Genomic DNA, 27,035 nt, shown 5'->3' on the forward strand with positions numbered 1-27,035 from the left:
ATTAGCATATGTTTAATGTTACTTTACCAGCCGCAAGAGCCAAGCAATGCCAGTTGCCACAGGAAACTTGTAATATTGTTTGCTGGTTCAGCTTTTGTATTAACCTAAAACAGAAAAGGCTTTCTTTTTCAGATAGATATTCACACACAAACACAATTATCAGAAATATTCCCAACTAAATAAAATATCAATAATAAATAACATCATCTTGCCTAAAAGTCTTTTTAAGGCTGGGCACAGTGGCTCACACCTGTAATCTCAGCACTTTGGGAGGCCGAGACGAACACCTGAGGTCAGGAGTTTGAGACCAGCCTGGCCAATATGGTGAAACCCCATCTCTACTAAAAATACCAAAAAAAAATAGCCAGGCATTGTGGCACATGCCTGTAATCCCAGCTACTCGGTAGGCTGAGGCAGGAAAATTGCTTAAACCTGGGAGGCAGAAGTTGCAGTGAGCCAAGATCGCACCACTGCACTCCAGCCTGAGCAACAAAGCGAGACTCTGTCCCCCGTCCCACCCCCTCAAAAAAAACTCTTTTTAAAATCAAATATATAATCTTACATGATATAATTCTATTAGGTCTTTCATCAGCCTCCTGTCTCTTAGGTAGTTACTGTTTAAAACAACAACAACAAAAAAACACTTTTGCATTTAGACCCATTGCCACAATCCTCCATTATTTCTCACCTTGTCTTCTTCAGTTCAGGGCCAAATGGAAAGAGCTACAGAAGAAAGATCCTAAGAATATGGTTGGTGTCTATGTGGCTTTCAAAATAACAGAAATGCCACCATCCAAAATAAGTGAAATGTCAATTTCACTTCTGGGTATATACATACAATATGGTACACACACACAACAGAATATTAATCAGCCTTAAAAGGGAAGGAAGGTCTGACACATGCTTTTAACATGGATGAACCTAGAGGACATTATGCTAAATGAAATGGGCCAGTCACAAAAAGCTGAAACTGTATGATTCCACTTATATGAAGTATCTATTGTAGTCAAATTCATAGAAATCAATTTTGCAAGATAAAAAAGTTCTAGAGGCCGGGCACGGTGGCTCATCACTGTAATCTCACCATTTTGGGAGGCCAAGGCGAAAGAATCGCTTGAAGCCAGGAATTCAAGATCAGCCTGGGCAACAAATCAAGACCCTGTTTCTACAGAAACTATCAAAAGCAGCTGGGTGCGGTGCCATGAGCCTGCATTCCTAGCTACTTGGAAGCCTGAGGTGGGAGGATCATCTGAGTCCAGGAGTTCGAGGCAGTGAGCTGTGATCACACCACCACACTCCAGCCTGGACTACAGACAGAGTAAGACCCTGTCTCAAAAAAAAAAAAAAAAGGTAAGAAAAAAGAAAGTTCTAGGGATTGGTTATACAACAACGTGAACATATTTAACACTATTGAGCTACACATTTAAAAATAGTTAAGATGGTAAATTTTATGTTATGTGTATTTTACCACAATTAAGAAAAATAATAAGAGCCATGCCTCCAAAACCCGAAATTCCTAGGATGGTAAAGAGAAGGGTCACATGATTTCTTTTCAAATCTTACTCCCCTGCTTGTTCATGTGAAAGAGAGAGAACAGCACCTATTTTAGAGTTGTGGCGAGAATTAAATGAAAAATTCCAGTTAAAGTGCTTGGCACTACCCAAGAAAGTTGGGCACCCTGGGAATACCTCCTGCTCTCTATTTTAATAGCTGACAAGTTGTCACGTTCATCTTCCCTAAGTGTATTGTGCCATGGAAACTAAGGGGTCAGATGGATACCCCTTGGAAGAGGGGTATCTTTGAAGATAGATATCCTCTGGGGGAGAGGACAGAGGATTATTTAGATCGACACTTAGATAATGCTTTTGTTCATGTTTTATTTTCTCAGATATAAAAATTTAAAATAGAGTTCACAAATACATTTAGTGTTTAGTACCAAATATAAATGAACTTTTTTTATTCTTATAACTGCAGATTCATGTGCAATTGTAAGAAATAATATAGAGAAATCCCTTATATACTTAGTCCAGTTTCCCCTAATTATAACATTTTGCAAAATTACGTATAATATTATACCCAGGATATTGAAGATATTAACATTAATACAATCTACCAATCACATTCATATTTCTCCAGTTTTACTTGTACTCATTTCTGGGTATTAGTTTTATCGTGTAAGTGTATCCACTCTGCCACAGTCATGATACCAAACAGTTCCAACACCATGAGAATTCCTCGTATTAAACTTTTATAACCACTCCTCCCCTTCCCCTGTTCCTAACCCCTGGCAGCCACTAATCTATCCTCCATTGAGAAAATGTTGTTATTTTTTAAATGCTATATAAATGAAATCGTACAGTAGGTAATTTTTGGGATTGGCTTTTTTCACTCAGACTAATTCCCTGGATATTCACTCAAGTTGTGTTAATCAATAGTTTATAGAACAGCACTATTTTCTAAAATTGAAAAATGCATTACTGCCTAAGAGACCAATGTTTCTCAGGTTGCTACATAGCAACAACCCTTTTTCCTATCAAGTTTACACTCAAATTCCCCATCACCATTACTCTTGTCACTATCAGTTGTAGAAAAGAAGCAGGTCAAAAGAACAAAGATAGATAATAGAGAAATTGTACCCTTGAGGTAGGGAAGAGGGGGTTCACATAGTGCAAGCACATACTGTATTTTACCTTCTTGTCTCCTTCCATCCTCCCCACAACTCTATAAGTAAGTAATTCCATTTTTAAGTTAGGAAACTGAGGCTTAGAAAAGTTAAACAACCTGCCCAAGGTCATTCACCTTAGAAGTAAAAGAGCCAGTATTAGAATCCAAGGCTTGTTTGACATCAAAGCTATGTTACTTTCCACAATACAAAGGTATAAATTAATGAATTTATTTCAGTTAACTTATAATAAAAAACTATATACAAAGTCTTGGAAGTCATCCATAATTTGAACATAACTAATGAATATTAAGCTACTACTGTAGCACAGATTACTTCATTTTTAAAAATGAAATGCCATTAAAAACCTTAATTGTATTTTGGTCATCAACAAATGAAATATTTTTGCCATTAATGTTATGAACATTTTCCCTAATATTACACACAACATAACATCTAGCACTTCTTTTTTCTTACTGCCACTCTTCCTCTCCCCACAAAATTAAATTAATTTTTGGAAGAAATGAATCTAAGACACTACCTGTCCTAAATCAGGAAATGAATCAAATCACTCTTACCTCCATGTTCTTATTTAACACAACCTTTGATTAAAGAGACAAAAATCTAAGAAGGGCAAGAAAGAAGAGGAAGAAGAATATGCTGTCCTTTAAAGGGGACAATAATTAGGCAGAGGAGGAGAGGCCACTTATTAAATTTGTGCTGAGCAATGTATGTGACAGGCACTCCTAGCAATGGTGATGCTAAAATAAATCATCCAATTATCCTGCCACTAATAGCTCACATCTTTGTAGTAAAAACAGATATTAAATCAACAATTACAAAGAATGTGTTCCACAGTAGTGGTATATGAAACATTTGTAGCATAAAGGAGTAAGAATTAAATAAAGGAAATAAAATGGCAGTTCTTTGATCATTAAGAACCTTCAACAAACTGAGACACCACCACTAAAAAGTCCATCTGAAAGTAACTACAATATTTGGGATGTTCTCTTAGTGGCAACTATTAGATACTTAGCTAAATCATCTAAGGTTCAGATTTAAGTAAATCTTTAAGAGACTCAAAACCTACTGTATTGATTCTTTTACATTAAAGAATCTATGTATATCTGGTATTTTAGCTGTTTGTAATGCTTAAGGTGATTTGGCCTATCATTAGAGTAACAGGTCAGCCTTGTGATTCTATTTTAAAGAACTTAATTGAGTAATTCAGACTTGCAATTTTCAGTCAAAAGCTAATAAGCCTACAATGTGAAAGATGACTTTTTTATTCAAACATTTATCAATTGCCAGGCGCTCAGCGAGCAACCAGGCTACTAGAATAAATAATGTACAGTTCCCAACTGACTCACATTTTTGAACCAGAGACGGACACTTCTATAAATAATTGCAACTTTTGTGACAAGTGTTTTAATAGTATAAGGCACAGGAGTGGCACAAAGGAAATAGCAATTAAATGAAGAAAACAGAAGAAAAACAAGGAGTCTAACAAATCAACAGCAGGAAATAGTATTTAAAACGACTGACATTTGAAAACCTTCTTACCTGGGCACTGCCACAGAATCCTCAGTAGTCATGAGTCCTAGCTGACCATCACTCCCTGCACCCCAAGAAAACAGCTGGCCTCGGTCACTGAGGGCCAGACTGTGGGACTCGCCACATGCCACATGAATGATATGCTGATCTGCCAAAGCTCCAATTTGTTCTGAAAGAGACAAATTGGAGGAAGAAAATGTACAACCCAGAAACAGGAATACTGCTGCCATTACACAGGATTATCTTCCTGGGCAGTTTTATTTTTTAACAAGAACCACTTAATCTGAATATTTATAGAGATTATAAATTTCACATATTTCTAAACTATCGATTTACATTTGGAGACCCTGGGTAACATACATAACTATAGTAGCACACACATCCCAGATGTTCCCTGAACCTATACAGCCATGAGCCTGGTGTTTCTCTATCCAAGCAGAAGCCTGTACTATTTGGAGATGTTCCATCCAAGAGGCCTAAATGTTGAGTGGAAATGAAACATATTCTGAAAACTAGCGGGAGTGAGCGAAACCCTGCCTGGAGCAATGAGACCCTCTCCCCCCACACACAAACACACCCAGAATTCTAAACAGCTTCTCCCCTCAGTTCTGGAACCCAGTCTTGTATGTATACAGTGAGGAAATAGAAGGATTTCTCTCTGGGAAAACTGGCCCAAAAGACAAGACCCACAGATAGTGACATTTGTGTGTTCCTCAATGAAATGTCCAGCTTCCCATCAGTCAACAAGAATCACCCACACACACACAGCTCCACTCACATTTTAGCACCTCACCCTTAAATGTAAAAGGCCAGACAAGGATCACCCTATGTGTGAGGAAAACTTAAACATGAAAAGCAAACAGCAACATAAACAGAAGGAAATGAACTCTGAAAAAACAGATCATGCAGGGAGCAAAGTTTCTTAAAAGTCTTTTGAGAAATCAAAGAAGATATTTCCACTCATGAACTAGAAAGAGAGTGCTATAAGAAAGCATTATTCAAAAAACAAACAAACAGAAATATCTTGGAAACCAAAAATGTGGTACCATAAATTAAAAAAAAAAAAAAGAAAAACCTTCAAAAGCAGGACTGAACGTTAGAAATGATGAAATTTTCTAGGAAATAGAAGAAAAAAGCAGAGAGAAAATCAGAAGGGGAAAAAAGATAAGAAATTAGAGGATTGTTTCAAGAGGTCGAATATTCAGAAAGAGAATGGAGAAATCACAAGATAAAAATATTTCAAAAAAAAAAAATCACAAGAAAATTTCACACTGAAAGGATCTATTAAGTGCCCAGAATAATGATCAACAAAATATCTACTGTAGAACTCTTCATCTTGAAATTTCAGAATAACAAGAAAGAGTCTAAAAGTTTCTAGAAAAGAACATGTTTATATACAATAGAACAGGGATCAGAATGGCATCATAATTCTCAGAAGCAACACCAAAAACTGTAAGACAATGGAGCGATGCCCTCACAGTTCTGAAGGAAAGTAACATTCAAGCAAGAATTCAATACCCAACCAACTGTGAATGAAATGTGAGGCAAGGGGAGCAAAAGGGAAGTTTTGGAGCATGTAAAGCTCTCAAAATATTTTACCTCCCATACTGGTTTTCTCAGAAAGCTACTGGAAGATATGCCTCCAAAACAAGAACTCAGGATTTAGGAACCAGGAATCTTACACAGACAGGAAGGAGGTGAGAAACCTTTCTAGACAGCTGTGTAGCATGCCTACAAAGCAAAGGTGGAGGGATGTCTCCAAGGTGAAAAAGAAAATACTATTAGAGCATTATGAGTTTTATAATTCTACCAGAGATAGAGAGGTTACTGTGGGAAAAAAAAAAGTAAAGTCATTAACTTCAGGAAAAACAAAATGATTTATGAGAAAGAAAAGTACTCATGGTACATGCAATCATAATAACCGAACAAAAATACTTTCCATAGTTAGTAATTGTCAAATTTTATTTAAAAGATTAACTATTTGGGGAAGGACGAGTGTCTGGTGGTGAAGAAGAGGAAAGGGTGGGTAGAGAATATAACAGAACTCTAATCTTTGCCAGTGTGAAGTTTCCAGATTATGTCCAATATTGAAAAAAAATCAAGAAATAATATTATAAGCATGTTATGTAGAAACATAAAAGTAAGCAGCAAAAAAAAAAAAAAAGCTAAAGAGTTGAAATTACAGGGAGTGAGATTCAAGATAAGGACAGGTGAGGCAGGGAACTGTTATTTAACCTAAACACAGTTTGCATAAATATATTCCTTCAAAACAATAACACTTTTTTAACTGAAAATATGCTCATGCCAGAGAAATTACCATAATAAACAGAAAGATTCTGTAATTCCTGTTGTTTCCATTGTCCATCTTCTTTAACTTCTGCTCACTATTTACTTCCCAACTCAGCCTTGCACCAGGCACAAAGAATAGTCCTATCTTTACCTTGCAAAAATGTAAGGAATGCTATCAAAGGAGCCCAGGTGGCTCAGACTCCACTCTAACCAAATTTCCACCTCATACCAATTCCAAGACTTGGAAGGCTTTTCTGTTCTCTAGACCTGGGACCTAGCCTGATGCCTTATTCATGACTGAGGCCTGTCTCTTGGTACCTAACCTTCTTGCTACCTTAACTGTCTGAAGGAGTTAGTATATAGCCTAACACAACACTAATAAGTTTCCCCACTATCCTGACACTGTGGCTCTGATCCGTCTGCCATTTTCTTTCCCTCGATCTCTCAATAGCATCCCTCTCTTGATCCTGTCTTTACTACAGCTGAGTAGCCTCAAAAGGGAACATCTGGATTCCAATGACCATTGACTCCCAGTCACGTCAATCTCTAGGCAAACCAATTCCTGTCCCATCACTCACCAACCCCACCTGGGCTCCTTTGATAGCATTCCTAACATTTTTGCAAGGTAAAGGACTATTCTTTGTGCCTGGTGCAAGGCTGAGCTGGGAAGTAAGTAGTGAGCAGAGGTTAAAGAAGATGGACAATGGGAACAACAGGAAATCCAGCTACCCTCACCACAACAATAAAACCTGTAGCCACAAAGGCAGAAATACTGTTCAGCAACCAAATGTTGATGGAGAACCAAACCACTGGTTACACAAGTCTAACTTATTCTATTTCTTCTAGCCAGAAAACTGTGCTCGTCTAATTCAGGCTGGAGATCCGTCACCGTGGAACTCTAATCCCTCTTCTAGAATCTACCCTCAGGTCAGCCCAGTGTGCTGATGAATGCCTCATTCACTCCTCTCTCTGAATACACCCCTGGCCCCACTTGGGAACATTCAGGCTGCAGTGCCCTCTGATTCATTTTCACATGCAGTCTCTTCTGATTCATTCCGTCAAGACTATACACTATATTTTGCAGATCATGATGGAACCTCAACCCACACATTAAAATAACTAAACACACTGAAGAAGCATTTGGTATTTCTTGAGGATAAAAGTATACTTTCTCTCTGAACCTTTCACAGCAACATTTTAAAGTTTTTAAAGTCTTTAGTAATGTTTTCAGTTCTGAACAAGTCATGGTAGGTAGGGCAGCACAGTGGCCAATGTGGAGCGCTGCTTACAGCAAGTCAGCAGTTCAGCTGGACTTGCATTATTAGGGTTAGTTCTACTTAGCTCTTGAGCCCATCATAATTTTTTAATGTTTTTTGAGTTAATGGTAAATTTGTCATTTAACCACCAAAAGATGGTAACTGAGAAGGATGATATGATTCTAGGGGGTAAACGGATGATGCAGATTCTTAAGCCTTGCAACAACCCTGTGAGGCAAGGGTACCACAGCTGTCCTCAGCTCAGAAAGAGGACGTAATTTGGCCAAGGCTCACAACTAATGATTGGTGGAATTGGGATGGACACCAGGTCTGTCTGACTTCAAAACCCATTATACTTAACTAAGCTATATTGTCTTTCCTCATGGAAAAGAATTACATAGATTTTAAATTGGTAAAAATAACCTATAAAGTGAATACCCTACTTATGGATAATGGAAAACTAACTTTTCCCTCATCATCTGTTCATATGAGAAACACATCCCGTGGCTTACAGTTAATAATATCAGCAGCTGGGTAGAAAGGACAGTAGTTCTCCCTTATCTGAGGTTTTGCTTTCCAGATTTTCAGTTACCTGCGATCAGTGCAGTGGAAATATATTAAGTGGAATTTTCCAGAAATAAGCAATTCATAAGTTTTAAACTGCATACCATTCTGAGTCCTGTGATGAAATCTCTCACTGTCCTGCTCTGCCTGGGACATGAATCATCCCTTTGTCCAGCATATCCATACTGTATATGCCCCCTGCCTGTTAGTCCCTTAGTAGCTGCCTCTGTTATCAGATTGCAAAAGCGTAGTATATATAGCTTTTGGTACTATCCAAGGTTTCAGGTATCTAGTGGGGGTCTTGAAACACAACCCCTGCAGATAAGGAGGGACTACTATATACAGTATATACAAAATTAGTGATTAAAAGTTGGCACTAAGTTTTTAACTAATAAAACTATAATAAAATAAATGTAAGCAGTTTGTAGTACAAAGAGGGTTAAACTTTCACCACTTAGATGTCTCCTTTCTGCTTTTCCCCAAATCGTCAACTCTACAATTATACTTTTCTTTAGTAGCAGAAAACAAGTCAGAGACACACTGCAGGAAACCCAGCTCTTCGCCCTACCATTCTACACATTCTAAGTCCTCACATTCACCGTAACTCTTGATTTCCTGTTAGCACTGAACTCTTACTCTCCTGCACATCTTTCCTCCTGCTGCTACACTCTGCTCTCCTGACTACTTTTTCTCCAAAGTACTATCAACCCAGTCTGTGGGGTCCGGCAGACTTTTACTGAAAGTCTGGGTGATGGAGATACACTGTATCTCGGCAAACCACTCAAAACAAAATATTATACATCCAAGTTCCTCTGCAGTTCCCAACACAGAAGATGGCCTGGTATCTAATTTTCATCCTAGAGTCTCCCCGCCTCCCACAATATGACTAAGCTCTTTCCCTCATTTTCTTTCTGTATCTGAAAGGTCTTTTTCCAAAGCCATATTCCAATTTCTTTCTTAATTAATTACTTTGGTCTAAACATTTTGGGGTATCTGGACTATTTCCATAAGAGGTATTCTATCTTGCTTCTGAGCCAAAGCACTGAAACCAGAGTCTGCTTTAAAAAAATTTTAATTATCATAGAATAAACTTGACCTTTTTTTGGTGTATAAGTCTATGAATTCAAACACATGTAACTACCACCACAATCAAGATACAGAACAGTCCCATCACCCCAAAAATGGTCTTCATGCTATTCCTTATAGTCACACCCTCTCCTCATCCTTAACGCCTGACAACCAACAATCTGTTTTCTCTCACTATAGTTTTGGGTTTTTTATACAGTCATGTAAATGGAATCATATAGTGTCTAACCCTTTGAAACTGGATTGTTTTACTCATAATGCCTCTGAGATTCAACTAAGTGGTTGCATGTATCAACAGTTTGTTCCTTTTACTGGTGAGGAGTATTCCACTGTATAATGGATGAACTACAGAGCACTGTTCCCAGGTTTTAGTGATTATAAATAGAGATGCAATGAACATCATATACAGCTTATAATATGACAGTAAGTTTTCCTAACACTGGAGTAAACACCCAGGTATGAGATTGCTAGATCATGTGGTAAATATATGTTTATTTAAAAAAAAAAAACCCTGCCAAATCATTTTCCAGAAAGGCTGCACCATTTTGCATTAACACCAGCAATTAATGAGAGTTCCAGTTGCTCTGCATCATTGTCAACACTTGCTAGTATCAGTACTTAATTTTACCCATTCTAACAAGTATAATGATATTTCATCATGGTTTTAATTTGCATTTCCCTTGTGGCTAAAGATGTCAAACATATTTTCATGTGCTTATTTGCCATTTATCCTTTTTGGATAAATGTCTGTTAGAAGTTCTTGCCAATTTTTAAAATTAAATGTTTATTTCACTATTGTTGAGTTGTTTTTAAATAAATTCTGGATACAAATCCTTTGTCAGATACATGATTTGCAAATAATTTCTCCCAGCCTGTAGACTGTCTTTTCATTCTCTTAACACGCTCACAGATGAGTCTACTTTAACAACTTTTTCCTTTATGGATTATGTTTTTGGTGTCATGTCTAAGAACTCTCTGCCTAATCTCAGGTTATGAAGAATTTCTCCTCTGCTTTCTTCAGAAAGCTTTATTGTCTCACATTTTACATTGAGATCTGTGATTCATTTTGAGTTGTTTTAAAAAGGTATGAGATTCAGATCAAGGTTCTTTTTTTTTTTTTAAGATATAAATCTCCAAGTGTTCCACTACCCTTTGCTAAAAACAACTAACAAAATCCTTTCTATATGGAATCTCTTTTACATTTCTATCAAAAGTCAATTAACGGTATTTGTGTGGATATATTTCTGGGCTTTATTCTGTTCCACTGGACTGCGTCTACACCTCCAGTACCACATATCCTGGATTACTATACCTCTATAGTAAGTCTTAAAATCAGACAATTCCTTCAACTTTATTCTTATTTTTCAAAATTGCTTCAGGTATTCTAGATCCTTTACCTTCCCATACAAGCCTTATAATTGGCTTGTCTATATCTACAAAAAAAAAAAAAGAATACTACTGAATTTTAGCTGAAATTGTGTTAAATCTATAAGTCAACTTGAGAAGAACTGAAATATTTACTATAATTCGTTAAAGGTCTTAATCCATGAACACAAGACGTCTCTCCAGTTACAGAGGTCTTTGATTTCTTCTACCAGACTTTTGTAGTTTTCAGTATATAGATCTTATATATGTTTTGTTACAGTTATGCCTAAGTATTTTATTTGTTTGGAACAATTATAAATTGTATTTTTTATTCCAGTTTCCAATTACATATTGTTAATATATAGAAATAGTTGACTTTTGTGTACTGACCTTGAATCATACAAATTTAACGAATGGTTTTTTAATTTTCAATATAGACATTGCAATTTTTAATAGAAATAATTTTTTTTTCTGAGAATAGAGACAGGTTTTTTCTTCCTTCCCAATTTGTTTGCTTCCCCCCATCACCACCCCCCTCCTTATTCTTTCCTTATTACACTGGCTAGAACTTCTAGTATGATGTTAAATAGCAGTAGTGAGAGTGGACATCCTTGCCATGTTCAATGGTCTGAATGTTTGAATCCCCCAAAACGTATGCTGAAATCACCCCCAAGGTGATAGTGCTAGGTAGTGCAGCCTTTTCGGAAGTGACAAGGTCATGAGGGCAAAGCCCTCATGGTTGAGATTAGTGTCCTTATAAAAGAGACGATAGAGGGCTAGCTAGCCCCTTTCACTATATGAGGATAGAGCTAAAAAGGTGCCATCTATGAGGATGACAGTGCTCAGCAGACACAAAATCGGTTGGCACATTGGCCTTGAACTTTCCAGCCTCCAGAACTGTAAGAATACATGTTTGTTCTTTATAAGCCAACAAGTTTGTGGTATTTTTGTTATAGCACCCCAAATGAACTGAAAGAATGCAATCTTTCAACACTGTTTGACATAGCTATAAGATTTGCTGGTAGATGTCCTTCATCAGACATAACCATGTGAGTTTCTTCTTTAGATTGTTTTTCCTATTGTTTAAAGGAGATTTTATTTAATCAGTGTTATTTCTTATTTAAATGCTTGATAACATTTGGCAGAGAAACCATGTGAGTCTACAGATTTTTTTTTTTTTTTTTTTTTGAGACAGAGTCTCACTCTGTTGCCCAGGCTGGAGTGCAGTGGTGTGATCTCGACTCACTGCAACCTCCACCTCCTGGGTTCAAGCAATTCTCCTGCCTCAGCCTCCCGAGTAGCGAGATTACAGGCATGCACCACCATGCCCAAGTTAATTTTTTGTATTTTTAGTACAGATAGAGTTTCACTAAAAATACAATATGTTGGCCAGCCTGGTCTTGAACTCCTGGCCTCAAGTGACCTGCCCACCTCGGCCTCCCAAAGTGCTGGGATTACAGGCATGAGCACTGTGCCCAGCCAAGGGGAACTTCTTTTTAAGGCTTTAAACCATGAATTCCATTCTTTATAGTTATAGATAACCTATTTAGACTATCTATTGTATGTTGGGTGAGTTTTTGATAGTTTGTGGTTTTGGAAGAATTGTCCATTTGATCCAAGCTGTTAAATTTATATTGAGAGAATGTTGTCAGGTTCCATTACAAAGCTTTTAATGTCTGCAGGGCCTGCAGGGTAATAATATCCTCTGTTTCACTGATACTGGTAACTTACCAGTTAAAATTTTCTTTTTTTCTCTTTGACCTTCTTGCTAAAGGTTTATCATTTTATTGAGCCTTTCAAAGAGCTAGCTTTTGGTTCCATTGATTTTCTCTATTGTTCTTCTATTTTCAATAACACTGATTTCTACTTTCATCGTTATAATTTTTCCTTGTACTTACCTTTCGTTTATTATGCTCTTAATATTTTTCTCACTTCATAACTGAAGGCTTAAATTATTGATTAAATACTTTTATTTATAAATAAGCTTTTAGCACCATAAAGTTCTCTCTAAGCACTGCTTTAAGCTATATCCCACAAATTTTGATACACCATATTTTCATTTTCGTTCAGTTCAAAATATTTTCAAATTTCCCTTGAGACTTCCTTTTTGACCCATTGATTATTTATAAGGCTGCTGCTTAACTTTAATCTAAGAGTTTGAAGACTTTTCTGCTATTTTTCTGTTATTAATTTCTAGTTGAATTACAGCATAGTGAGAGAACATACATTTAATTATTGCATTCCTTTAAATTTTGTTCAGGTTTGTGTTATGACTCAAAATATGGTCCATCTTGGTGAATGTTCTATAGGCAGTTGAAAAAAGTGTGTATTCTGCTGTTGGATAGAATGTTCGATAAGTATCAATCATATCTAGTCCATTTGATGGTGCACTTCTATATCCTTGCTGATGTTCTATCTATTAGTTCTATTTATTACCAAAAAAAAGAGTAAAAAGCCTCCAAATATAATTTTAGATTTGTCTATTTTTCCTTTTATTTCTGTAAGTCTTTATTTCAACTATTTTGAAGCTCAGTTGTTAGGTATACACACATTTGGGATTCCTATGTTTTCTTGGTGAACTGACCTTATTTACTTATTTTTTTCCTTTAAGTTCCAGGATACATGTGCAGAACGGGCAGGTTTGTTACACAGGTATACATGTGCCATGGTGGTTTGCTGCACCTATCAACCCATCACTTGTTTTAAGCCCCACATGTATTACCTATTTGTCCTGATGCTCTCCCTCCCCTCACTCCCCACCAAAAGGCCCCAGTGTGTGTTGTTCCCCTCCCTGTGTCCATGTGTTCTCATTGTTCAACTCCCACTTAGGAGTGAGAACATGTGGTGTTTGATTATCTGTTCCTGTGTTAGTTTGCTGAGAATGATGGCTTCCAGCTTCATCAATGTCCTAGCAAAGGACATGATCTCATTCTTTTTTACGGCTGCATAGGATTCCATGGTGTATATGCACCACATTTTCTTTTTCCAGTCTATCATTGATGCACATTTGGGTTGGTTCCATGTCTTTGCTGTTGTAAATAGTGCTGCAATAAACATACGTGTGTGTCTGTCTTTATAGTAAAATGATTTGTATTCCTTTGGTATATACCCAGTAATGGAATTGCTGGGTCAAATGATATTTCTGGTTCTAGATCCTTGAGAAATCACTACACTATCTTCCACAATAATTGAACTAATTTACACTCCCACCAACAGTGTAAAAGCATTTCTATTTCTCTGCAGCCGCGCCAGCATCTATTGCTTCTCAACTTTTTAGTAATCGCCATTCTGACTGGCGTGAGATGGTATCTCATCGTGGTTTTGATCTGCATTTCTCTGATGATCAGCGATGTTGAGCTTTTTTTAATATGTTTGTTGGCTGCATAAATATCTTCCTTATTAAATTGTCTGTTCATATCCTTTGCCCACTTTTTGATGGGGTTGTTTTTTCTTGTAAATTTGTTTAAGTTCCTTGTAGATTCTGGATATTATACCTTTGTCAGATGAGTAGACTGCAAATATTTTCTTCCATTTTGTAGGTTGCCTGTTCACTCATGACTTTCTTTTGCTGTACAGAAGCTCTTTAGTTTAATTAGATCCCATTTGTCAATTTTGGCTTTTGTTGCAATTGCTTTTGGCATTTTTGTCATGAAGTCCTTCCCCATGCCTATATCCTGAATGGTACTGCCTGGGTTTTCTTCTAGTGTTTTTATGGTTTGGGGTTATACATTTAAGTCTTTAATTCATCTTGAGTTAATTTTTGTATAAGGTGTAGGGAAGGGGTCCAGTTTCAGTTTACTGTATATGCTAGCCAGTTTTCCCAGCACCATTTATTAAATAGAAAATCCTTTCCCCATTGCTTGTTTTTGTCAGGTTTGTCAAAGATCATATGGTTGTAGATGTGTGGTGTTATTTCTGAGGTCGTTATTCTGTTCCATCGGTCTATAAGTCTGTTTTGGTACTAGTACCATGCTGTTTTGGTTACTGTAGCCTGGTAGTATAGTTTGAAGTCAGGTAGCATGATGCCTCCAGCTTTGTTCTTTCTGCTTAGGATTGCCTTGACTATGTGGGCTCTCTTTTGGTTCCATATGGATTTTAAAGTAGTTTTTCTAAATCTGTAAAGAATTTTAATGATAGTTTGATGGGAATAGCACTGAATCTATAAATTACTTTGGGCAGTATGACCATTTTCATGATACTGATTCTTCCTATCCATAAGGATGGAATGTTTTCCATTTGTTTGTGTTCTCTCTTATTTCCTAGAGAAGTGGTTTGTAGTTCTCCTTGAAGAGGTCCTTTATGTCCCTTGTTAGCTGTATTCCTAGGTATTTTATTCTTTTTGTAACAACTGTGAATGGGAGTTCATTCATTATTTGGCTCTCTGCTTTTCCACTGCTGTTGTATAGGAATGCTTGTGATTTTTGCACATTGATTTTGTACCCTGAGACTTTGCCCAAGTTGCTTATCGGTTTAAGGAGTTTTTGGGTTGAGATGATGGGGTTTTCTAAATATAGTATCATGTCGTCTGCAAACAAAGACAATTTGACTTCCTCTCTTCTTATTTGAATACGCTTTATTTCTTTCTCTTGATTGATTGCCCTGACCAGAACTTCCAATACTATGTTAAATAGGAGTGGTGAAAGACGGCATCCTTATCTTGTGCCAGTTTTCAAAGGGAATGCTTCCAGCTTCTGCCCATTCAGTATGATACTAGCTGTGGGTTTGTGATAAATAGCTCTTATTATTTTGAGATATGTTCCATCAATATCTAGTTTATTGAGAGTTTTTAACATGAAGGGATGTTGAATTTTATCAAAGGCTTTTTCTGCATCTATTGAGATAATCGTGTGGTTTTATCATTGGTTCTGTTTATGTGATGGATTACATTTATTGATTTGCATATGGTGAACCAGCCTTGCATCCCAGGATGAAGCCGACTTGATCGTGGTGGCTAAGCTTTTTGATGTGCTGCTGGATTCGGTTTGCCATGATTTTATTGAGAATTTTCACATTGATGTTCATCAGGGATACGGGCCTGAAATTTTCTTTATTTGTTGTGTCTCTGCCAGGTTTTGGTATCAGGATGATGCTAGCCTCATAAAATTAGTTAGGGAGGAGTCCCTCCTTTTCAATTGTTTAGAACAGCTTCTGAAGGAATGATACCAGCTCCTCTTTGTACCTCTGGTAGAATTCAGCTATGAATCTCTCTGGTCTTGGACTTTCTTTGGTTAGTAGGGTATTTATTACTGATTCAATTTCAGAACTTGTTATTGGTCTATTCAGGGATTCAACTTCTTCCTGCTTTAGTCTTGGGAGGGTGTATGCATCCAGGAATCTGTCCATTTCTTCTAGATTTTCTAGTTTATTTGCAGAGGTGTTAACAGTATTCTCTGATAGTAGTTTGTATTTCTGTGGGATCAGTGCTGATATCTCCTTTATCATTTTTAGTGTCTATTTGATTCTTCTCTCCTTTCTTCTTTATTAGTCTAGCTAGTGGTCAATTTTATTAATTTTTTCAAAAAACTAGCTCCTGGATTCAGTGACTTTTTTGAAGGGTTTTTCAAGTCTCTATCTCCTTCAGTTCTGCTCTGATCTTAGTTATTTCTTGTCTCCTGCTAGCTTTTGGATTTGTTTGCTCTTGCTTCTCTAGCTCTTTTGGTTGTGATGTTAGGGTGTTGACTTGAGATCTTTCTAGCTTTCTATTTAGTGCTATAAATTTCCCTCTTAACACTGCCTTCTTTACCTGTATCCCAGAGATTTTGGTACATTGCTTCTTTGTTCTCATTGATTTCAAATAACTTCTTGATTTCTGCCTTAATTTCATTATTTACCCAGGAGTCATTCAGGAGCAGGTTGCTCAATTTCCATATAGTTGTGTGGCTTTTTGTTTGTTTGTTTTTGAGATGGCGTCTTGCTCTGTCGCCCAGGCTGGAGTGCAGTGGTGCAATCTCGGCTCACTGCAATCTCTGCCTCCCAGGTTCAAGCAATTCTCCTGCCTCAGCCTCCTGAGTAGCTGGGACTACAGGCACACACAGCCACACCTGGCTAATTTTTGTATTTGAGTAGAGACGGGGTTTCGCTGTGTTGCCCAGGCTGGTCACGAACTCCTGAGCTCAGGCAATCCACCCACCTTGGCCTCACAAAGTGCTGGGATTACAGGCGTGAGCCACTGCACCTGGCCAGTTGTGTGGTTTTGAGTGAGTTTCTTAATTCTAATTTCTAATTTGATTGCACTGTGGTCTGACAGACTGTTAGGATTTCAGTTATTTTGCATTTGCTGAGGTGTGTTTTACTTCCAATTATGTGGTCGATTTTAGAGTAAGTGCCATGTGGCACTGAGAAGAATGTATACTATGTTGTTTTGGGGTGGAGAGTTCTGTAGATCTCTATTAGGTCCACTTGATCCAGAGCTCAGTTCAAGTCCTGAATACCCTTGTTAATTTTCTGTCTCATTGATCTAACATTGACAGTAGGGTGTTAAATTCTCCCACTATTACTGTGTGGGAGTCTAAGTCTCTTTGTAGGTCTCTAAGAACTTGTTTTATGAATCTGGGTGCTTTCATACTGGGTGCATATATCTTCTTGTTGAACTGATCCCTTTACCATTATGTAATGCCCTTTGTCGTTTTTGATCTTGGTTGGTTCAAAGTCTGTTCTGTCAGAGACTAGGATTGCAACCCCTGCTTTTTTCCACTTTCCATTTGCTGGATATGTTTTCTTTCTTCCTTTTATTTTGAGCCTATGTGTGTCTTTGCACATGAGATGGGTCTCTTGAATACAGCATACCAATGGGTCTTGACTCTATCCAATTTGCCAGTCTATGTCTTTTAATTGGGGCATTTAGCCCATTTACATTTAAGGTTAATATTGTTATGTGTGAATTTGATCCTGTCACCATGATGGCAGCTGGTTATTTTGCACACTAATTGATGCCATTTCTTCATAGTGTCATTAGTCTTTATATTTTCATGTGCTTTGCAGTGGCTGGTACTAGATTTTCCTTTCCACATTTAGTGCTTCCTTCAGGAGCTCTTGTAAGGCAGGCCTGGTGGTGATGAATTCCCTCAGCATTTGCTTATCTGAAAAGGATTTTATTTCTCCTTAGCTTATGAATCTTAATTTGGCCAGATATGAAATTCTGGGTTGAAAACTGTTTTCTTTAAAAATTTTGAATATTGACCCCCACTCTCTTCTGGCTCTGCTTAGAGGTCTGCTGTTAGTCTAGTGGGCTTCCCTTTGTAGGTGATGTGGCCTTTCTCACTGGCTGCCCTTAACATTTTTTCCTTCATTTTGACCTTGGTGAATCTGATGATTACATGTCCTGGAGTTGATCTTCTCATAGAGTATCTTAGTGGAGTTCTCTATATTTCCTAATTTGAATGTTGTTCTGTCTTGCTAGGTTAGGAAAGTTCTCCTGGATAATATCCTGAAGTGTGTTTTCCAACTTGGTTCCATTCCCCCTGTCTCTTTCAGGTACTCCAACCAGTCTTAGGTTCGGTCTTTTTACATATGCCATATTTCTTGGAGGTTTTGTTCATTCCTTTTCATTCTTTTTTCTCTAATCTTGTCTGCCTGCCTTATTTCAGCAAGAGAGTCTTCCATCTCTGATATTCTTTCTTCTGCTTGACCCAGTCTGCTACTGATACTTGTGTATGCTTATGAAGTTCTCGCACTGCATTTTTCAGCTCCATCAGGTCATTTATGTTCCTCTTTAAACCGGCTATTCTAGTTAGCAACTCTCTAATCTTTTATCAAGGTTCTTAGTTTCTTTGCATTGGGTTAGAACATGCTTCTTTACCTCAGCAAAGTTTGTTGTTACCCACCTTCTGAAGCCTATTTTTGTCAATTCATCCATCTCACCCTCCGTACAGTTCCACACCCTTGCTGGAGAGGTGTTGTGATCATTTAGAGAAGAGGCACTCTGCCTTTTGGGTTTTCAGCATTTTTTCATTGATTCTTTCTCATCCTCATGAGTTTATCTAGTTTTGATCTTTGAGCCTGCTGACCCTTGGATGAGGCTTTTGTGGGGACATTTTTGTTGAAGCTGTTGTTGCTGCTTTCTGTTTGTTGGTTTTTCTTTCAATAGTCAGATCCCTCCTCTGCAGGGCTGCTGCGGTTTGCTGGGAGTTCACTTCAGGCCCTATTCATCTGGTTCACTCCCGCATCTGGAAATGTTACTTGAGGAGACTAGAGAAGAGCGGAGATGCGTGCCTGCTCCTTCCTCTGGGATCTCTGACCTCGAGGGGCACTGACCTGATGCCAGTAGGGATGCTCCTGTATAGGATGTCTGACAACCCCTGTGGTGGGGGGTGGGGTCTCACCCAGTTGGGTGGCACTGGAAGCAGGGCGCATTTAACAAAGCACTTTGGCTATCCCTTGGTGGAGAGGGTGTGCTGTGCTGGGGGAAAACTCACTCATCTGGGCTACCCAGATTCCTCAGGGCTCGCAGGAGGAAAGACTAAGTCTGCTGGTCCACAGAGACTACGGCCACCCTTCCCGCTAGGGGTTCAGGCCCAGGGAGATCAGAGTTCTGTCCCTTAGCCCCTGGTTGGAGATGGAGTTCCTGCAAGAAGTCTCTGAAGCTGCAGTGTTGGCTGCTGCCTCTCTGGCAAGGAGTTCAGGTGGCTTAGACAGCAGGCAGCCACAGCAGTGGTGATGGCTGCCCCTTCCCCTGGGGATTTGGATAGCTTAGGCCAATTCTAGCCCAGTGAGAATCTGCACAGCTCAGTGGTTTTTGACCCAAGGCCCCAGTGGCATGGGCTCACAAGTGGGATCTCCTGATCTGTGGGTCGCTCAGTTCCGTGGAAAAAGCACAGTTTCCAAGGCTGGGTAGCACACTCACTAACCACCTGGGTAGCACACTCACTAACGGTTGCCAGTGCAGGATTGATACACTGTTTTGGATCTTTTCCATGGGAGCCTCCAATCGCTGCTGCTTCTAGTCAACCATCTTGGCCCCGTCCCCCTTGAATTGACCATTTAATCATTATGTAACATTTCTCTGTATTCCTGGTCATTTTCTTTGCCTGCCTTAAGCTTTACTCACTAAACGTTAATTCTGATTAACATTTGCATAATATATGTTTTGTATTCTTTTACTTTTAATAATCTTCCTATATCGTTATTTTTGAAGTCAATTTCTTATGCACAGTAATTTGCTGGGGTTTTTTAGAGTCTTAATAGGATAATCTCTGTATTTGAGTTGTTTAGTTTAGACTATTTCTATTCAATATAATCATTGCTATATTTGGATTTTTACCTACTTTGTTATTGTTTTATTTCCTATTTCTCACTGATCTACTTCCTCTCTCTTGCCTTCTTTTGTGTTAAATAATTTTAGTATTCCATTTTAATGTATCTATTGTTTTCTACTATATTACTTTGTATAGTTTTTTAAGTGATTGTTCCAGGAATTACAATATCAATAATTATCTTTTCAGAGCTTACTTAGAATCAGCATTTTACAACGCAAAATATATTACAAAGAAGAAACTCTACCATCATATAGGTTACTTTACCATCCCTCCTTTAAGTTACAGTAATCTTAAATATGCTTTGAACTATAAAATATACTTTAAAGAACTCAAGAGTCTATTATATTCCCAGATAAATCTGCTATTTCTGTTGCTCTTCTTCATTCCTGATGTGCCACTATTCCTTCTGATATCATTTCCCTTCTGTCTGAAAAACTTCCTTTTGTTATTATTTAGTACAGGCCTGCTAGGTGAATTCTCTGACTTTTCCTTCACCTAAAACTGCCTTTGTTTCACCTTCATTTATAAAGGCTATTTTTGCTGGATACAGAATTCTAAGTTTGCAATTATCTTCTTTCTATGTTCTGCTATGCCACTTCCTTATGGCCTCCAGGGTTTCTGGTGTGAAATCCACAGTCTTCTGAATTATTGTTTCCTTATATGTAATGTGTTTTTTTCTCTGGGCTTTCAAGTATTTTCTTTGTCTTAATTTTTAGAAGTTTGATTATGATGTGTCTGAATGCAGGTTTCTTTGGGTTTGTTTTGCTTGGGTTCACTAAGCTTCTAGAATTTGTAGGTTTATGTCTTCTGCCAACTTGGAAACTTTCCATTTTATTATTTTTGCACTACATCCTTTGTCCTCTCCAGCTGGGACTCTAAAGACATGAATATTAGACTTTTTGTTCTTGTTCCACAGGTCCCTGAAACTCTGTTCATTTGTTTTCCCATTCTTATTATCTCTGTCATTCAGACTGCATAAATTCTACTGATCTATCTTCAACTTCATTGATTCTTTCCTCTGCCAGCTCTGTTCTGCTATTGAGGCCAAGCAGTGAACTTCTCATTTTAGTTATGGTATTTGGTTCTTCTTCACATCATCTATTTCTTGCCTGAGAACTTTGTTTCTCCATTTGTTTCACAAGTATTTGGGCAAGCTTGTTCAAATATTTGTATACTAGATGCTTTAAAGTTTGTCAGATAATTCCAACATCTAGATTATCCCACATTGGCATCCATTGTCTCTTCCCATGCAAGTTGAAATTTTCCTGGTTTTTCCTATGCTGAGTAATTTTGGATTGTACCATGAACATTTTGGATATTACATTACAAGATTCTGGGTCTTCTGGGGAATGTTAACAATTTTTAGTTTTCAAAAGCTTTACACTGCTTTTCAGATGTGTGCCCTGTGTACACACCACAGAGCGGCCAGTCTGAATGGTTATCCATCTCTTAGTTCAGCTCTCAAGATCATTTATATGCTAAGTAGAGTAATTCCACGCAGGCAGAACACAGAGGTGAGCCAAAGAGTTCATGGATAACCATATGGAGTTGCTTTCATGGGCTCTCTGTGATCTCCCAAATACTTCCACGTTTCTTGGGGTTCCTTTTTAGTCCTCTAGCCTAGGGATTTTTGCAGCTGCACCTGCCTCTAGGGCCAAATGGCAGGAGGATAAGAGGGGAAAAAGTGGTAAACTCACTGCCAGCTTAGTGGTGCTTCAAATTCTGATCTTCTTTCCCAATCTGCCTGCCACTGTTTGTTTTTCAGAGTTATTAAATAGTCGCTCCAGGCATTCTGTCCGGGTTTTATAGTTGCATACAGTCGAAGACAGGAAGGCATGTACTTATCCATCCTTCCCAGAACTAGAAACTCAGGACCAGATTTTTAAAATAAGACTTTTTTCTCCCTGCTTTGTGTCCTTTTAAATATCAGAGAAAGTCCAAAATCTGTCTTTGTTCAATATGGCTAAATGAAAAAATAAAATGCACAGCTCTCCCATGAATGTTTCAAAAACTGAATATGAGTTTAATCTTTCTAAATAGTAAAGGGCTAGATTCCTGGAAGTGGAAAGCATCCATGGGCATCTAATGTTTCATTTAAGTTATCTGAACATATCAAACACTCACTTGCTTAATACCAAGTATTACTGACCAACTTTAAACAATCATTAAGCCAAATCTTTCCAACCAAAAAATCAGAGAGAAAGATTCGTTATGATAAGACTTTAGAGTAGTATTTCTTTTTTTTTTTTTTTTTTTTTTTTTTCTCTTTTTTTTTTTTTTGAGACAGAGTCTTACTCTGTCACCCAGGCCCTGGAGTGCAGTGGCACAATCTCGGCTCACAGTAACCTCTGCCTCCTGGGTTCAAGCGATTCTCCTGCCTCAGCCTCTCAAGTAGCTGGGACTACAGGCACGCACTGCAACGCCTGACTAATTTTTGTATTTTTAGTAGAGGTGGGGTTTCACCATGTTGGCCAGGCTCATCTCGAACTGACCTCAAGTGATCTGCCTGCCTCAGCTTCCCAAAGTGCTGGGATTACTGTAGCCACCACACCTGGCCCAGAGTAGTATTTCTCAGTTCAGAGACAGGTGACTTTAACCTTGGCCCTTAATGTATACACACAAAACTCCAAAACAAATTACTGTGAAAAATGTTAGAGTATATTTTCTTCTTAAAGCCATAAATCTAAATTTACTATGCATGCTTTCAGATGCAATAAGCTAGATATACTGACAAAGTCAATAATAACATATGGAGCCCTGTCACAGGGAATGGGAGGGGAGAAGACTTTGTAGTTTTGAGTCACTAGCATTCCACTAGTGGGAATAAGATCAGCTGCTGTGACTCAGTTATTTTCAGGAACTCAGAATTGCCAACCATGGCATAATCTAATGCTTTAAAGAGATTTTTAATAAAGAATAAAAATTAGAAAACCACATATGGGTTCTGATAGAGGAAATCGTAAAAACAGAGAGGTCCCCTGCAATGGTGCTACAGTAGTATATATAATTTTGTTATAGTTAAATGCATAAATCCTCCAGGTAATAATTTAAGACTCCTCTAAGAGGACTGAAATCATAAATCTTAGGTGCAAAATACTAATAGTCCCTTTGAAGTCCAGCTCACATGCTATCATGAATGCTTTATCCTTCACAGATCTTTCCTTTTTTTTTTTTTTTTTTTTTTTTCTGAGACAGAGTCTAGCTCTGTCGCCCAGGCTGGAGTGCAGTGGCCAGATCTCAGCTCACTGCAAGCTCCGCCTCCCGGGTTTACGCCATTCTCCTGGCTCAGCCTCCCGAGTAGCTGGGACTACAGGCGCCGCCACCTCGCCCGGCTAGTTTTTTGTATTTTTTAGTAGAGACGGGGTTTCACCGTGCTAACCAGGATGGTCTCGATCTGCTGACCTTGTGATCCGCCCGTCTCGGCCTCCCAAAGTGCTGGGATTACAGGCTTGAGCCACCGCGCCCGGCCGTAGATCTTTCCTTTTCTGTAAAACTACAGCACCAGCTTCTGTACAACCACAGCCTGCTTGGGTACATACAAGAACTAGAGTGTAAGCTCCAGGAAGGCAGTTTCATATACCCTAATGCAAGCGTATAACATTAAAGAAACACCAGAAAACACCTGTTGACTATAAAATATCTGTAATAATCAAAATCAGAATCAAAATAGTCAGGCTTTAAAATCTCTTAAATGACTACCAAAAAAGTCACAGACAAATTCCAGTGCTATAATTCATATCAAAGGAGGGGGGAACACAAACTGTTTAATTTTTAAATCACTGGGGAAGCTCACAGACATTTCAAAGCATCATCACTCTTTACGGGAGAAATGGAGAATAATGGATAAACTAAAACATTTTCCAAGGGTACAATATCAGAGAAGTAACAGAAACAAGACAGGTCCATTTAGAAAATAAATTAATCTGTGCTAGATCCACTAACATAAACAGAAGATTTATTCTCACTCAGAATAAAAATCTACCCCTCCCAATTTTCACCACATGCTATACTTAGCCACTTGTACTATTCTGCCTACTTAGAGCTCAAATATTTTAACTTTGGCCTCCTTGGAAGGCAGTCAATACCCATAGACTGACCTAAAAAAGAATAAAAAGCTCTCTATACTAAGTCACAAAATACACACCGAGAAGCTGACATAGTTTAACTGTAAAATCATAACAAAACACTTACCACTCCAATTCTTTACAAAAAGAGGCTATGTAAAAAATCTCTATATTTGACTTTGCATTTAAACTGTTGGTAACAAATATAAAAATTGTCCTTGATTAAATCAAAATATATAGAGATGAGTTTATTAGCCTTTCAAAAAAATAAAGAACTGGAAATTAAAGTTATAATACAAATCCAATCTATTTCTCCCAAAAAAGTTACACCCAATATTAGCATAGTATCTATCAGTACAAACTTTAAGGCTGGCATTTTTATAACATATCACCAGCCTTAGAATTTTGAATGTCCTTTGATCCAGCAGTTGTATTTCTACAAATATATCTTAAAGAAATAATGTACATGCATTGTTATTAACAGGAAAAAAATTAGAAACTACGATTATATCCTATAAAATGAAATATATAGTCATTAAAAAGGTTGACACCGATCAGTATGAATATGACCATCACAGAAAAATAATTATGAGATAGTAAGTGGAAAAGTAGGTTATAAAGTGGTATTTTCTCATATGACCTCATTTTTAAAATTACATTACTGTTTAAAAAAATACTGGAAAGATACAAACCAAAGTAATACCAATGTTGTTTTTGCTCAGGGTGGTAGAATTAAAGAGAATTTTTTATTTGCTTATTTTAGTTTACAGGTATTTAAATTGTGAGTAATAAACATGTATGTATTACTTTTGTAATATGGAATTACTTTTAAGTTTTGTTTTTGTTTTTTGTTTTGTTTTGTTTTGTTTTTGAGGCAGAGTCTCACTCTGTTGCCGAGACTGGAGTACAGTGGCGCAATCTCAGCTCACTGCAACCTCTACCTCCCAGGTTCAAGCGAGTCTCGTGCCTCAGTACCCCAAGTGTTGGGATTACTGGCACATGCCACCATGTGGCTAATTTTCATATTTTTAGTAAAGACGGGTTTCACCATGTTGGCCAGGCTGATCTCAAATTCCTGGCCACAAGCAATGCAATGCCTTGGTCTCCCGAAGTGCTGGGATTACAGCTGTGAGACACCATGCCCAGCCTTATTTTTAAGGTTTTTGAAAGGACTTCTTACCACTTTCCTCCCCTATTCACAATTTTTTCAACTATTCAGACCACATTCACTCAATGTGATTTAGTAAGAGGTCATTCCCAAGCCTGCAGATTGTTTTTTACTATTTTAAACTGTATGCTATTTTACTAACAATATCACTATAGATTATAATGCAAGACAAGATGCTTCCAGAGGGGCTTGCTAAAGATAGTTAATCCCACTCAATTTTGACAGCAAATGTGAAACATTTGATAATATGATAACATTTTATCACAGCAGACAAAACATCCCTGCATTGGGATCCATCTACTTTACCTCTGAAATTGCAGTCTTCTATCGATTTTTCTTTTTTTATTATTATACTTTATGTTCCAGGGTACATGTGCACAACGTGCAGGTTTGTAACATATGTACACATGTGCCATGTTGGTGCGCTTCACCCATTAACTCATCGTTTACATTAGGTATATCTCCTAATGCTATACCTTCCCCAGCCTCCCACCCCACAACAGGCCCCAGTGTGTGATGTTCCCCTCCCTGTGCCCATGTGTTCTCATCTTGAGTTAATTTTTGTATAAGGTGTAAGGAAGGGGTCCAGTTTCAGCTTTCTACTTATGGCTAGCCAGTTTTCCCAGCACCATTTATTAAATAGGGATTCCTTTCCCCATTTCTTGTTTTTGTCAGGTTTGTCAAAGATCAGATGGTTGTAGATGTGTGGTATTATTTCTGAGGGCTCTGTTTCATTGGTCTATATCTCTGTTTTGGTACCAGTACCATCCTGTTTGAGTTATCGTAGTCTTGTATTATAGTTTGAAGTCAGGTAGCGTGATGCCTCCAGCTTCGTTCTTTTGACTTAGGATTGGCTTGGCCATGCGGGCTCTTTTTTGGTTCCATATGAACTTTAAAGTAGTTTTTTCCAATTCTATGAAGAAAGTCACTGGTAGCTTAATGGGAATGGCATTGAATCTATAAATTACTTTGGGCAGTATGGTTCTTACTATCCATGATACTGATTCTTCCTGTCCATGAGCATGGAATGTTCTTCCATTTGTTTGTGTCCTCTTGTATTTCATTGAGCAGTGGTTTGCAGTTCTCCTTGAAGAGGTCCTCCACATCCCTTGTAAGTTGGATTCCTAGGTATTTTATTCTCTTCGAAGCAATTGTGAATGGGAGTTCATTCATAATTTGGCTCTCTGTTTGTCTGTTATTGGTATATAAGAATGCTTGTGATTTTTGCACATTGATTTTGTATCCTGAGACTTTGCTGAGGTTGCTTATCAGCTTAAGGAGATTTTGGGCTGAGATGATGGGGTTTTCTAAATATACAATCATGTCATCTGCAAACAGGGACGATCTGACTTCTTCCTTTCCTAACTGAATGCCCTTTATTTCTTTCCCTTGCCTGATTGCCCTGGCCAGAACTTCAAACACTATGTTCAATAGGAGTGGTGAGAGAGGGCATCCCTGTCTTGTGCCAGTTTTCAAAGGGAATGCTTCCAGTTTTTGCCCATTCAGTATGATATTGGCTGTGGGTTTAGTCATAAACAGTTCTTATTATTTTGAGATACGTCCCATCAAAACCGAATTTATTCAGAGCTTTTAGCATGAAGTGCTGTTGAATTTTGTCAAAGGCCTTTTCTGCATCTATTGAGGTAATTATGTGGTTTTTGTCTTTGGTTCGGTTTATATGCTGGATTATGTTTATTGATTTGCGTATGTTGAACCAGCCTTGCATCCCAGATATGAAGCCCACTTGATCATGGTGGATAAGCTTTCTGATGT

At 37.9% G+C, this 27,035-nt stretch overlaps 1 protein-coding gene across 2 annotated transcripts in view; it reads right to left on the reverse strand.

Moving 5' to 3' along the window:
• HERC3 (HECT and RLD domain containing E3 ubiquitin protein ligase 3) overlaps positions 1-27,035 on the reverse strand; it is a 123,067-nt gene that overhangs the window by 56,204 nt on the left and 39,828 nt on the right. For both annotated transcript variants that reach the window (XM_050790416.1, XM_050790417.1), the window contains 2 exons: positions 4,226-4,385; positions 28-104 (listed from right to left, as the gene is read on the reverse strand). In XM_050790416.1, the coding sequence (XP_050646373.1) occupies positions 28-104; positions 4,226-4,385 (237 nt within the window). The remainder of the gene's footprint in view (positions 1-27; positions 105-4,225; positions 4,386-27,035) is intronic.

This window comes from Macaca thibetana, chromosome 5 (assembly GCF_024542745.1).
Source record: "Macaca thibetana thibetana isolate TM-01 chromosome 5, ASM2454274v1, whole genome shotgun sequence".
In the NCBI taxonomy this organism is placed as follows: Eukaryota; Metazoa; Chordata; class Mammalia; order Primates; family Cercopithecidae; genus Macaca; species Macaca thibetana.